Source organism: Ostrinia nubilalis (assembly GCF_963855985.1).
Source record: "Ostrinia nubilalis chromosome W unlocalized genomic scaffold, ilOstNubi1.1 SUPER_W_unloc_1, whole genome shotgun sequence".
In the NCBI taxonomy this organism is placed as follows: Eukaryota; Metazoa; Arthropoda; class Insecta; order Lepidoptera; family Crambidae; genus Ostrinia; species Ostrinia nubilalis.
The window spans coordinates 3,978,783-3,992,188 of NW_026973566.1; the positions used below are offsets into that span (position 1 = coordinate 3,978,783).

General features: G+C 38.5%; 1 protein-coding gene across 1 annotated transcript; it reads left to right on the forward strand.

The window, feature by feature from the left end:
- Positions 1 to 337: 337 nt before the first annotated feature.
- On the forward strand, positions 338 to 6,962 carry LOC135087329 (uncharacterized). Its single transcript, XM_063982127.1, has 3 exons — positions 338 to 1,798; positions 6,175 to 6,354; positions 6,595 to 6,962. Exons 1-3 carry the CDS (start codon positions 802 to 804, stop codon positions 6,960 to 6,962), a joined length of 1,545 nt encoding a protein of 514 aa, XP_063838197.1. The 5' UTR covers positions 338 to 801.
- Positions 6,963 to 13,406: the final 6,444 nt, after the last annotated feature.

Consider the following 13,406-nt stretch of genomic DNA (forward strand, 5'->3'; position numbering starts at 1 on the left):
TTAATATAATTAGAAAGAAACAAGTTGGTAAATAAGTGGCATGTTAAATAATTGTATAAAAAAAAATATTGTTGAATGTGTCTTTTATTTGTGTTACTTTATTATATAAGAAAATATATGCGACGATCACCGGAGATCAATCGGTTAAGTACCGATTATTTCAATCGATTACTTTTACCGGTAAATCACCGGTTATTCTCCGGTACTCACTGCTCCGGTGCAAACCTCTAATGGCGTTTCCACCCCGTGCATTCTCTCTCGAACCAATGTAAAAGCAACATCTACTGCGTGTAGGGATGGGCAAGCATTCGATATTTTTTACCCAAACCTAACTGCGTGTAGTACAAATACAACTTTACCAAACCGGCTCCAGAGTTTTTCTCCGCAACAAATTTTGGTGACCCCTGTGCTCTACGTGGTGCCTGCGTGCGACGCCCGACGGCGATGCTTGGATACTTCATCCAATTTTCGACGCCGTCGTCCGCCGATTGCGCCGCCGGAAGAAAAAACGTGCACGTGCACCACGTGCAACCAAGACCACGCCAACACGACTTCGAGCTTCTGAAGGAGAGTGAGCTGGTTCCATCGTGCGACGCCCGGGGGCGACGCTTGGATATTTTCATCAATTTTTCGACGCCGCCGGAAGATAAAGCGTGCATAACCTCTACGTGCAACCAAGACCACGCCAAGACGACTTCGAGCTTCTAAAGGAGAGTGAGCTGGTTCCTTTTATTATTTCACACCAAACCCTCTATCTTACTTACTTACAATTTCTAACCAAATTTTACACAATTTTTCAAAATGACGTCACAAGACAAAACTTTTCCCAACGACATTGTTCAACTTTCACGCAGTAGAGCAGCATTTAAGGGTAAACTTACCCAATTCACCAATTTCATAGATAATTTAGCAACTCCATTAACTGCAGATGATATTTTAAACCTTGAGTTTCGCATAGAAAATGTTACATCAACTTATGAGAAATTTGACACAATTCAGATGCAATTAGAGTGCCTGTCCGAGGACACCAGTTTTCAACTCCTCGAACGTGAAAAGTTCGAGGAGCTTTACTTTGAGAGCCTAGCCAAGGCCAAAGGCCTGGTTATGGCCTTTAGAAACGACAATGATGAACCTGAAGCCAAACCATCTCATAGTAGTGAATGTATTGACTCCATTAAATTTCCAGAAATTGCATTACCCAGTTTTAGCGGTGACTTTAGGGAATGGCTTGAATTTAGGGAGACATTCGATGCCTTAATAAATCAGAGTTCATTAAAATCAATACAAAAGTTTAAATATCTTCGCAGTTGTCTGAAGGACGGAGCTCTCGAGGTTGTCAATTCGATAGAATACACATCTGATGGTTACCAAATGGCGTGGAGGCTGTTGTGTGAACGCTACAACAACCCTCGCTTACTAGTTTCAAATCACCTTCGATCTCTCTTTGAAATACCATCTATTTCATCTGAAAATGCCAAGTCACTTAGAGCATTAATTGATAATATAAACAAACATCTGCGATCACTTCACACACTTAACATTCCCATTGATGATTGGGACTTAATTATCATTTATTTTATGTCGAACAAATTACCTTCCTCGCTACAACGATCATGGGAGGAAAACCAAAGCTCAAATGTACTACCTTCGTTGCAGGACTTCAAAAACTTTATACGGAGGCGAGCTGACATTCTCGACAACTTGAATGCCACTAAACCTGGGGGCCCGGAGGCACGGAAAAGTTTGGTAACCACATCCTCAAAGCCAATTGTAAATCCTTCGTGTCCGCAGTGTAAAGGTAGGCACTATCTTTACCAATGTAACAATTTCTTGGCTCTGAATGCAAGGGAACGCTATAGGGCTGTAAAATCATTTCATTTGTGTGCAAACTGCCTAGGCAAAAATCACAATGTGAGCAATATAATTGTCGCTCTTCGCACTGCAAGTACTGTAAAGGTAAGCACAACACACTGTTACATATTGACAGTGTGACTCCTTCTACAATGCATGTTGCACAACCAATTTCAAGTACCTCGCTGCACTCTCACCAAACCAATAAATCAAATAACCAAGTGCCAGTGAGGGAACATGTACAGCCAGCAGCAAATGCAGGTTCAATCAATACTCATACACATAATAATGCGGTCACCGCACCAACCAAAAATCAAAAAAAATGTATTTTTGTCTACAGCAATGGTCCGAGCATACGACTCGCGACATCAAACCCACAACTTGAGAGTCTTACTAGATAGTGGCTCACAATCCAATTTTATTTCAGAAAAGGCCTTTCAATTGTTGAAACTAGCCAAACGAAATGTCAATATGGAAGTGATAGGTTTCAATGATACTTCAACCAAAATAAAAGAATATTGTAACCTCAATATTGAGTCAAATGATAGACAATTTCAAACAAAGCTGACTTGTTTAATTGTGCCACAAATTTGTAATCTACCAAATTATAATTCACCAAAAATAACTCAACTCTTGAACATTCCAGCTCACATCAAATTGGCAGACGAGAACTTCTCTTCAGCGGGTGAGGTTGACCTACTCATTGGCGCCGAGCTATTTATTTTATTTTATTTTATAAAACACATGACAAATTACAATTTTCAAAAAAATATTTTAACAAAATTGTTTTGCTTAGATCTAGATTGTAATTCAGAAGTATGTGTTATTAGAAAAGCAAGGTGGGTAGGTCAGTACAGTTCAAACGTCACCGCAGTCATGCACGTAACGTACGGACGCGAGCAAACAAATAAGTAGGTAGGTTAATCAGGCGAGACTCAGCGACGACGTCGAGCTGACTCAAAGTCATCACCGAGCCCGTCAGGCGCGGCGTAGAGGACATCCTGCAGTGATTCGATATAATGTGTGAGTCTGGAAGCAAAAATATCGATCTCCGGGTTATGCTTTGCCAATTCATTATACTGACGAGCCATTCTAACTAAGGGACTGTAAAAGGAGGTATTGTTTTTAAAAATCTGTAATGCAAAAAGGTTAGTTTTGTTGGATCTTCGAGCACTATGTTTGATGTGAAATGATATTTGAGAAAGTAAGTAAGGGGTGTCTATAACCGAATTAATTATTTTGTAAAGATAGACAAAGTCAAAATATTTTCGAGGCAATTCAAGTTTTTGAATGCCAAATTTTTGAAGACTTGCTTCATAATCGAAACCTGGACGACCCAGACGCAGGCGATAGTTAAGCATTCGTAAACATTTCCGCTGTACCCGCTCAATTTCGTCAATATGTACCCTGTAGTGAGGAGACCAAACGGGGCTGCCGTACTCCAAGATACTCCTGACGATAGCGGAGAATAAATAAAGCAAGGACCGGGGTTTTTTAAAACCTTTAGTGGATCTGAAGACGAAACCAAGGAGTTGATTGGCTTTTGATGTTATGTGCTCATAGTGTGGTCGAAAAGATAGATTTTACAACTTATTGTGCTTTGGAAGGCATAGTCTGGGAGAGGGCTGTCCTATATTACAAAAGACAAAGCTGGGCTGGATAGTATCAGGGTCTTTAGCAAGTCCCATACAGGTACGATGCAATTTATCATTAAAAACTCAATTAAAACATTTCTGGGAAATGGAGGAATGTGGTGACAATCCATTCACTCCCCATAATGATCAAGTGTCCTATGATGACAAAGTATGTGAGAAGGTGTTCATGACACACACTCGCACTGCTGAGGGCAACTTTGTAATACAATTACCATTCAAATTTCCTATTAGTAATTTTGGTCAATCTAAGCACATTGCCCAACAACGATTCCATTCATTAGAACGAAAATTTTCAAAAAACGATGAGTTTAAGCAAATGTATATTCAATTTATGAGAGAATTTGAACAAACAGGGCGCATGGAGAAATGTACTTCCTCTGACGTCCCGCTTAATTTCTTACCACATCATGCTGTTGTCAACCTAGAGAAGTCTACCACACCCCTGAGAGTAGTTTTCGATGCTTCTTGTCCAACTTCGTCCGGGTATTCTCTGAATGATATTTTGCACAAGGGCACAATCAAACAGGATACACTAAATCACATTTTATTACGTTTTCGATTGCACAAATATGTAATTAACGCCGACATACGTAAAATGTTTTGTTGCATACACATAAATGCTGATCAACAATCTCTGCAATGCATTCTGTGGAGGGAGGAGCCTCACCATGAGCTTCAAACTTTCAAATTAACAACACTCAGCTTTGGGCTGAAACCTGCGCCGCACATTGCAACACGCTGCTTACTGCATTTGGCACAAGAAACTCGCACTGCTTTGCAACAACTTCCAGATGCAGCACGGTCTTCAGCCGAGTTGCCGGTGGCAGCCGCAGCGGCCGCAGCGATCGAGGAGCAGTTCTACGCTGATGACCTACTTTTCTCAGGTGACGATGAGCACAGAATCACGCAGGTCGCCCTGGAGGTAGACAGAGTCCTGCGCACAGCCAACTTTCATCTACGTAAGTGGAAAACTAATTCATCACAAATTCAACAAGCACTACCTACACAAACAGAAAGTACAACATCACAAAGCGTCCAACTCGGACAACCAGGGGATAGCTTGCACAAAATATTAGGACTTCAATGGTCAAACCAAAACGACAATTTGAATTATTCAATTAATTTGCAACCTATACCAAATAATGTAACAAAACGAGTTATTTTATCTCGAGTTTCAAGTATCTTCGACCCTTTGGGTCTATTTGGCCCATGCCTAATTCTTGCCAAATGCTTCATTCAACGACTATGGGTGGACGGGTCGGATTGGGACCAACCTATTTCACAAACTCTTTTAAAAGATTGGTTAACATTTTACAATGGACTTCAATACCTAAGATTATTACAGATTCCCAGAGTAGTTACAATAAGCAATTATACAACTTTCCAATTACATGGGTTTGCAGACAGCTCCACACAAGCTTACGGGGCGGCCATTTATGTGCTTACAACCAATGCACAAGGCCAAACTCTAGTTCGATTATTATTTTCAAAAACACGAGTAGCACCACTAAAGACTCAAATTGAGTGCGGCGTTATTGTTGGCAGTCAATATGAAGGATTTGCAGTCATCACTCAGTCCCTATAAACGACATTCAATACTGGTCCGACTCGACTATCACGTTAGCGTGGATAAAGACAGAACCTCACAAGCTAAATACATTTGTAGCCAACAGAGTTACCAAGATTCAAGCTCTAACAGACAAGTCCAAATGGCGCTGGGTTCCTAGTAATGAAAACCCAGCAGATTTGCTTTCAAGGGGGGTTTTACCTGACAAATTAGTTAACTGCACAACTACCTCTAAGTTTTGGTTTGAAGGTCCAACATTTTTGAGTAAACCACAAGGTGAGTGGCCTCAAAATAAACAGCAAACCCAAGAATTAATTGAGCTAAAGGCAAAACATTCCCCATGCAAAACATTATGCAACACAACACAAAATAGGGCTAACGACAACACATTCATAAACAATTTAATTTCAAGGTGGTCCAGTGACACGAAACTATTTCGTATATTTGCACTCGTACTAAGGTTTTTACACAACTGCAAAAATAAAACCCACAAAATTACAGGGCCAATTTCATGCCAAGAGCAAAGGCAAGCTGCCAATAAACTAATAATATTTACACAAATAGAATCATTTCCTAACGAATACAAACTTCTTAAAAATAACTCACAATTACCTAAAACCTCAAAACTTTTGAGTCTTAAACCATTTATAGATAATGATCTTATAAGGGTGGGAGGACGTCTTAGTCAATCACACTACGAATTTGACAAAAAACACCCCATCATACTACACAGCAATCACACATTAACCAAACTAATTATGAGGAACGAGCACGTCCGCCTCATGCATGCAGGACCCCAGCTGCTGCTGTCTAGCATGAAGGAGCAGTACTGGCCTATCAAGGGTAAGCTTTTAGCCAATAACATTTTTAGAGAATGCGTACCTTGCTTCAGAGCCAAGCCACATACACCGACGCCTATTATGGGCGACCTACCAGGTCACAGAGTGCAACCGGCGCCGCCATTTTACACTGTGGCACTAGACTATGCGGGTCCATTTCTACTCAAAGACAGGCAGGGGCGTGGTTGCAAAACTTACAAGTCCTATATTGCCATTTTTATATGTTCTTCAACGAAGGCCGTACATATTGAACTTGTTACAGGTCTAGAAACTCACAGCTTCCTATCGGCGTTCAGAAGGTTCATAGCTAGACGCGGGAAGCCACGAGTGGTGGTGAGCGACAACGGCACCACCTTTCGGGGTGCTGACAGGGAGTTAAGGGAGCTATACGATTTTCTTAACACGAATTCTAACGAATTGACAACTTCGTACACCGACCAAGGTATCGAATGGAAGTTTGTACCTAGTTACTCACCTCACATGAATGGTTTGGTAGAGGGCGCTGTCAAAAGTTGTAAATATCATCTTAAGCGTGTCCTAAAACAAAGTCTACTTACCTATGAAGGTTTCTCAACAATTTTAATTCAGATAGAGGGCATCCTTAACAGCAGACCTTTATGTCCCATTCCTTTTTCCGATTCCGAAATATTCCAAGTCCTTACACCAGCTCACTTCCTAATAGGAAGAACTCCAATGGCACTGCCGGATTACCAATACGACGAAGTCCCAACCAACCGACTTAAATACTTTCAACAACTCCAACAGATCTACCAATCTTTCTGGAAGGGCTTCTCAAGAGACTACGTGGGGCTACTCCAACAACGAGGCAAGTGGCAGAGCTCCAAGGGACCCACGCTGGCAGCGGGCTCCGTAGTTCTCATCAAGGACAAGCACACTCCACCATGCCAGTGGAGACTGGCAAGGATCATCGAGACACACCCCGGGGGCGACGGCGTGACTCGCGTTGCCACACTGAAGACATCCCAGGGCTCCACCATCAAGCTGTCCTTCCCGAAGATTTGTCCTCTACCAATATTAGATAATAATTAACTTACTTAAATAACTTAGTACATTATGTATTAACCTTTCTTGTAACCGAGTAATGTATCTTATTTATCATTGATAATAACTTAAAATATCTAGAGTATCATACTATTATATTATAACCATTTTGCCTGTAACCAAATCTAACTTAGACTCATATTTCATATTGTGTAATACTTGTTTCAAGCAAATGTATCTTAAACTCATACAGTATAATTTCATATTATTAGATAGTACTCAACTGTATTGCATTAGTTAGTACATTATCATTAATGCCAATATTTATTTGTGAAACTTCAATAAATACTTAAGTTGTGTGGGTTTCATTGAAATACCAGAGTAGGTACATAGATAGGTAGGTAACCTATTTCAAACAAATTAATAATACACAAGTAATTTAGATTTCAATTTATTGTAGCAATTAAACCTAATAATGTAAACACTTAACTTAGTAGGTAAACTCAATTAATACACTTTAAATACAACAATTTAAATACTTAAAATTAAATTATTTAACTATTTCAAGGGGGGAGCATGTTCCGAACCCATGTTAGCGCCATCTACCTATATTATTATAAAACAAATTATGTTTGTAAAGCGCCATCTATAATTCATCTTGCTTTATAAGAACTAACAGTACAATTAACAGTTTACGAAATGATTTAAACAAGGAATCATAGATGGCGCTACGCGCGACCGTCCGTGCTGTGCACGAGTGCGACCATTGTAACATTCTCTCTCGAACCAATGTAAAAGCAACATCTACTGCGTGTAGTACAAATACAACTTTACCAAACCGGCTCCAGTTTTTCTCCGCAACACTCCTTCTGCAGTCGTGTAATAATGACACCTTTTGGTGCTACAGTAAGGTGACTTCTTTTTCTCATCTAGCTTTTTCATTTTTCAAATTTGTATGCTGACTATCCTAACTTAATTAGGTAATACGTTATTTTATAGCATGTTTTCATTTTGTTAAATCATCTTTTAATTATCTTTTACCTGACAAATACCTAATTTCGTCAAATATGAGAAATAATAAAAAGCATCATTACTTTACCCCTCAGATCATAGAAAGAGAATAGATATGAAGTAGCGCGTAACTACAACGAGAACCAGTGTCCCCACATTTCCCCCACCACAGCTCCCACACACACATTCAACTGTGTAAAAACAAAGCGACTGAGAGTCTACGACAACATGTGCAACCGGCTTAAAAGTGCTGTGATTGGCCAGAAGGCGTGCCTTATGGCCAATCAATGGCCGCGTGACGTGACGCACACTTTGAAAAAAGCAATTAGAGAGAAGAAAGATAAAATGGAGTCGATAAGATATCGATACTTTAAATCCTGGGGGCAAGGCTCGAAATTGGTTTAAAAAATGCTTGTATGAAAACCTTTTTATTATTATACGTTATTATTATGTTCTTTAACGATTTTTGCATAAAGGAGTCAGTTCCATTTTGTATGGACGAAAAACTCAGAATCAATTATTGGGACTAAATGAAGTTACCTTATATTAATTTACCCCAACCAAAGCTCAATGTCGTTATCGATGGAGTATAGAAGTTATAGACTGACAAAGTTTGTATGAAAAGTCATGGGTTAAGTAGGTACTTGCGATTTTTACCAGTATTTACAATATTGGTAATATATTATTATTTACTTTAATAATAATAACAGGATCACTGTAATTATTATTAACTACTATCGCGCATTAACTTTTTAATTATGGCGAAATTCGTACCGCCTATGTTTATCAAAAATAATGAATATATTAGGCTTTCAACTAGCTCTTATAGTAATTATATACATAGTTGACAGTTACTAATCCCTTCTACTATTGTTATTGTTTTTGTAAAAACTTAAAAATCGCAAGCAACTCATGATTTTTTCATTCAAAATTAGAAAATAGAAAATAATAATTTACTTATATTTATCGATAATAGGAAACCGTATTAGAACACGACGTTTATTCCCGATGTCCCCCACTATTTGTCCACCACTGGTGGACATCGAGAAAAAAAGTTGCAATGTCCACCAGTGGGGGACAGCGCTACTGAAATCTTCCCGTTGGGCCCTACTGGTGGACACTGAGAAGAAATGAGTTGCTCTGTCCCTCAGTGGTGGACATCGAAACCAAAAAAGTTCCGTTGTCCCCCACTATTTGTTTTGTTTTCGTGATTATTAAAAAATATTTTTTTTTAATTCGTATCAAATATGATTCTCAGTTTTTTAACATCCCACCTTTCCTATTTATGTAAACTTTTTCAATTTGTCGTGAACTAGATCCTGCAATTTCCGACATTATTACAGATAATAAGTGCAAAATAGTAACATTACCGACACAATAATTTCTGATAACATGAACATTGTGGGTACTTGGAAAATTAAAAATGACAAAACCGTTCCGATTAACGCACACTTCCTAGGGGCGTCAGTATAAATTAAGGATTGTTTTAAACTATAATAAAGATGCTTTAAAAATGTATGTATTATAATTATTAGTATAAGATTTACTTAAAATGTTTGTATTCATGAACACAAATATAATAGTGGAGGACAACGGAACTTTTTTGGTTTCGATGTCCACCACTGAGGGACAGAGCAACTCATTTCTTCTCAGTGTCCACCAGTAGGGCCCAACGGGAAGATTTCAGTAGCGCTGTCCCCCACTGGTGGACATTGCAACTTTTTTTCTCGATGTCCACCAGTGGTGGACAAATAGTGGGGGACATCGGGAATAAACGGAACACGAGCCCTGCACTATGTTACGACCGGCACATGCGGCCGTACTGTGTATTTTCACGCGTCAGTGGATATCGGAAGAAATAAAATACATTGCGCAGTAGTTACGCATGACATAAAGTGGTTGCTAACTAAATCGTCAATGTACAACGTGTTTGAATTTTTATCACCACTAATTTCGATATCGCAGTAAATGTCACGGCACTGAATTCGTTCGTAAAAATGTTTAGTTTTTTTTATTTATAAGCAAAATACCAATGGATTTGCAATACTTACATGTGGTAAATGACTTCATTGTTCCTGTAGTTCTTCGTTTCACTTATGTTATTGCACGTTACGACGCATTATCCAACAATATCGGAGAACATTTCCTCAGTACGACTGAATCGCGACTAACCTGGCGTCGCGGGCGATGTTCGTTTCTGGGCATATCGCGGAGACACGCGCCACGCCCCCGTTTCACATCTATTCCCTTCTATGATCTGAGCTTTACCCGATGTGGATAGATGTCAACATTTTTTAATGTACAAATCACATAATCGTTACACTCTAAAATAGTTTTATTACATATTTTTGATGATTTTTAGGGTTCCGTACCTCAAAAGGAAAAAACGGAACCCTTATAGGATCACTTTGTTGTCCGTCCGTCCGTCTGTCAAGACCCTTTTTCTCAGGAACGCGTGGAGGTATGAAGCTGAAATTTATATCAATTACTCAGGTCTACTGTCCCTTGAAGCTGTGAAAAAATCAAACTTCTAAGCCAACGCAATCAAAAGATACAGCCGTTTATGCCGCAAATTTTCGACACTTGCAAGGGAATCAAAACCTACAGGGTGCTTCCCGTGAACTCAGAATCTTGAAATTTGGTACGAAGCAACGTCTTATAGCATAGATAAAGGAAAAATTACGAAAACCATAAATTTTTAGTTACATCACATAATATATATTTTTTTAATAATTTTAAACTTACTACCCATTTCCTCATAAACGCGTAGAGGTATTAAATTGAAATTCATACCAAATACTCAGGTCTATAATACCTTTAAGCTGTAACAAAATCAAACTTCTATGTCAACGCAATCAAAAGAAACAGCAATTTAAGCTGCATATTTTGAAACTCGCAAGTACTCGCAAGGGAATCAAAACCTAAAGGGTACTTCCAGTCGACCTAGAATCTTGAAATTTGGCATGAAGTAACGTTTTATAGCACACATAAAGGGAAAATTCCGAAAACTTTAAATTTTTAGTTACATTACAAAATATATATTTTTTAATAAATATAAACTTATTACTTTTTTCCTCATGAACGCGTAGAGCTATCAAGTTGAAATTCATATCAAATACTTAGATGTAATTGCCTTTAACCCGTGAAAACCAAACAAAAACAAACCTTGAACCAGATTTCTAAATAGTGACTAAAAAACTTAGTAAATAAATAACTTTAATAAAAGAACTTTCGCAAGTCTGCTGCAAGGCTAGTATAAGTGTTTCAGTTATATTATAGATAAATGATATATGTTAATATAAAATAAAGGATTACTTAAACGATAAAGAGATCTTTGTCTTAAATTTATGCTCCTCCTCCATCTTTCCCCATTGTAATGTTATGAATTTCATTTTGCAATAAAAATACCATAGTTATGACTCGATTGTCGTAATGAACGAACTTTGTAAACCTTGCAGGTTTGTACGGAACCCTCGGTGCGCGAGTCCGACTCGCACTTGGCCGGTTTTTTAGTTCTTTCGTTTGTTCTAAACGCACATACTTAAATACAATAAGAAACGTCTATAAAATTTACCTACTCAGTTGTTTTAATATCCTCTCTTTGTAGATTTTTAAAATATTTGTTTAGGGCGTAAAGGACAAATTATATAGACTTTGGTATGAGGTGCAGTCCTGTTGTCCCCCCTGGCTAGGGGAGACAACAGGACTGAATTTTTACTCAATGATTTGAGGACTGTTGTCCCCCCTGGCAAACATAATTATGAAAAACTGAAGTACTTGACTGAATGCCAAATTGCCAAACCGAATACCTAAACGTTTTTCAAATAATTAATTACCATTTTGATAGGTGTTGGTGCCGGTGTTAACACCTACAAACTTGAAATTTGGCTGGTAGGTTTCATAGGATGTACTTAGACATCCGCTAAGAACGGAATTTATTTATTTAAGGATAGGAAATAATACGTAGGATACATAAGGGGGTAAAACGGACTCCATGCGTACGAAGTCGCGGGCGTCCGCTAGATGAATCATTGAGCAAGTAGCTAATTTGTTGAATATTATGATTAATTTAAAATTATGCAGTTTTAGCATCCTACCTACTAATGTTATAAATGCGGATGTTTGTGAGTATGGATGTTTGATACTCTTTCACGTAAAAACTACTAAATCGATTTTTTCTTACACTTGATAAACTTTACAGTAGTTAATATTTTTTATACATGAGAATAGCATATAGAGGTACCTACTTAGCTTTTGCCCACGGCTTTATCCGCGTAAAATTTTGTCTGTCACAGAAAAAAATATAGAGCGCATATCTATTTCAAAAACCTGGATAAAAACTGTCTAACGTCCTTTCCCAGGACTCAAAACTATATCTTAACCAAATATCAAAATGGTTTAGGCATGAATTCGTAACAAACAGACAGATAAAGTTACTTTCGCATTTATAATATTATTTAGAAGGGATAATTCATAACGATCTGTTAAACCCAAGTAAAGCAGATTTTGGAATATGCAGAAATAGAACCGGTACCAAAAACTTATATTTGTTTTCGTAACATAATGTTAATTATTAATATTTGACATACGTCTAGGTATTCAGTTTGGCAATTTGGCATTCATTCAGGTACTCCAGTCTTTCTTAAATATTATAAAAATGTATGACTTTTATTGCCAGGGGGGGACAACAGTCCTCAAATCAGTGATTAAAATTCCAGTCCTGTTGTCTCCCCTAGCCAGGGGGGACAACAGGATTTCGAAATCCTGTTGGCTCCCCCAGGGGGGCCAAGCAGGGGGGACAACAGGACTGCACCGAACATTTTGGGTTGTATAGGACAATAGATTATACTACATGTACATTATACGCCCAAAAATTTGTGTTTACTTGTTCTTTACTACCATGCTAACTGTACTAAAAAATCAAATGGTATTTACATCCCAATTTTCACGATGAATTCTGTTTAGCTTATCAAATATGATGGGTCGTAAAGGCACTTATTTTGAGAATTTCGACAAACTAAATATACAGATCGATAGAGAATTAAATTCTGAGTACAACTGTATAAAAAACTCATTTTCGGTATTTTGTCCTTTACGACCTTTGAGCCCAGAGGTATCGATTTGTGACCTACTGAGGGCCCGCTTTAACTTGTCGGACGTGACCACATCAGCATTGAAGGTTTGAAGGCATGCCATCGACTTGGATCCAGCAGAGAAGGCAGGCCACGTCCAATTCTGGTACAGTTTGCTGATCACTCAATAAAATCCACCGTTTGGAAGAAGAAGACTGTGCTAAAAGGTACTCCCACTGTCATCTCGGAGTTCCTCACGCGTAGTCGACAGACTCTTTTCATGGAGGCACGCAAGAGATTTGGCATCACGAAGGTCTGGACACTGGACGGCAACATTTATGTTAAGTTGACCGACGGGAAGCGCCGCCTGATAACATCCCTGGGCGATCTAGACCTGATAGCCAACGCA

Excerpts from the sequence above, each read along its gene's own strand:
- LOC135087329 (XM_063982127.1), top strand. The coding sequence starts at position 802 with ATGACGTCACAAGACAAAACTTTTCCCAACGACATTGTTCAACTTTCA. Across the intron at positions 1,799-6,174 it reads TTCGTGTCCGCAGTGTAAAG|GTCTAGAAACTCACAGCTTC; the intron begins GTAGGCACTATC and ends AACTTGTTACAG. Across the intron at positions 6,355-6,594 it reads AACTTCGTACACCGACCAAG|GAAGAACTCCAATGGCACTG; the intron begins GTATCGAATGGA and ends ACTTCCTAATAG.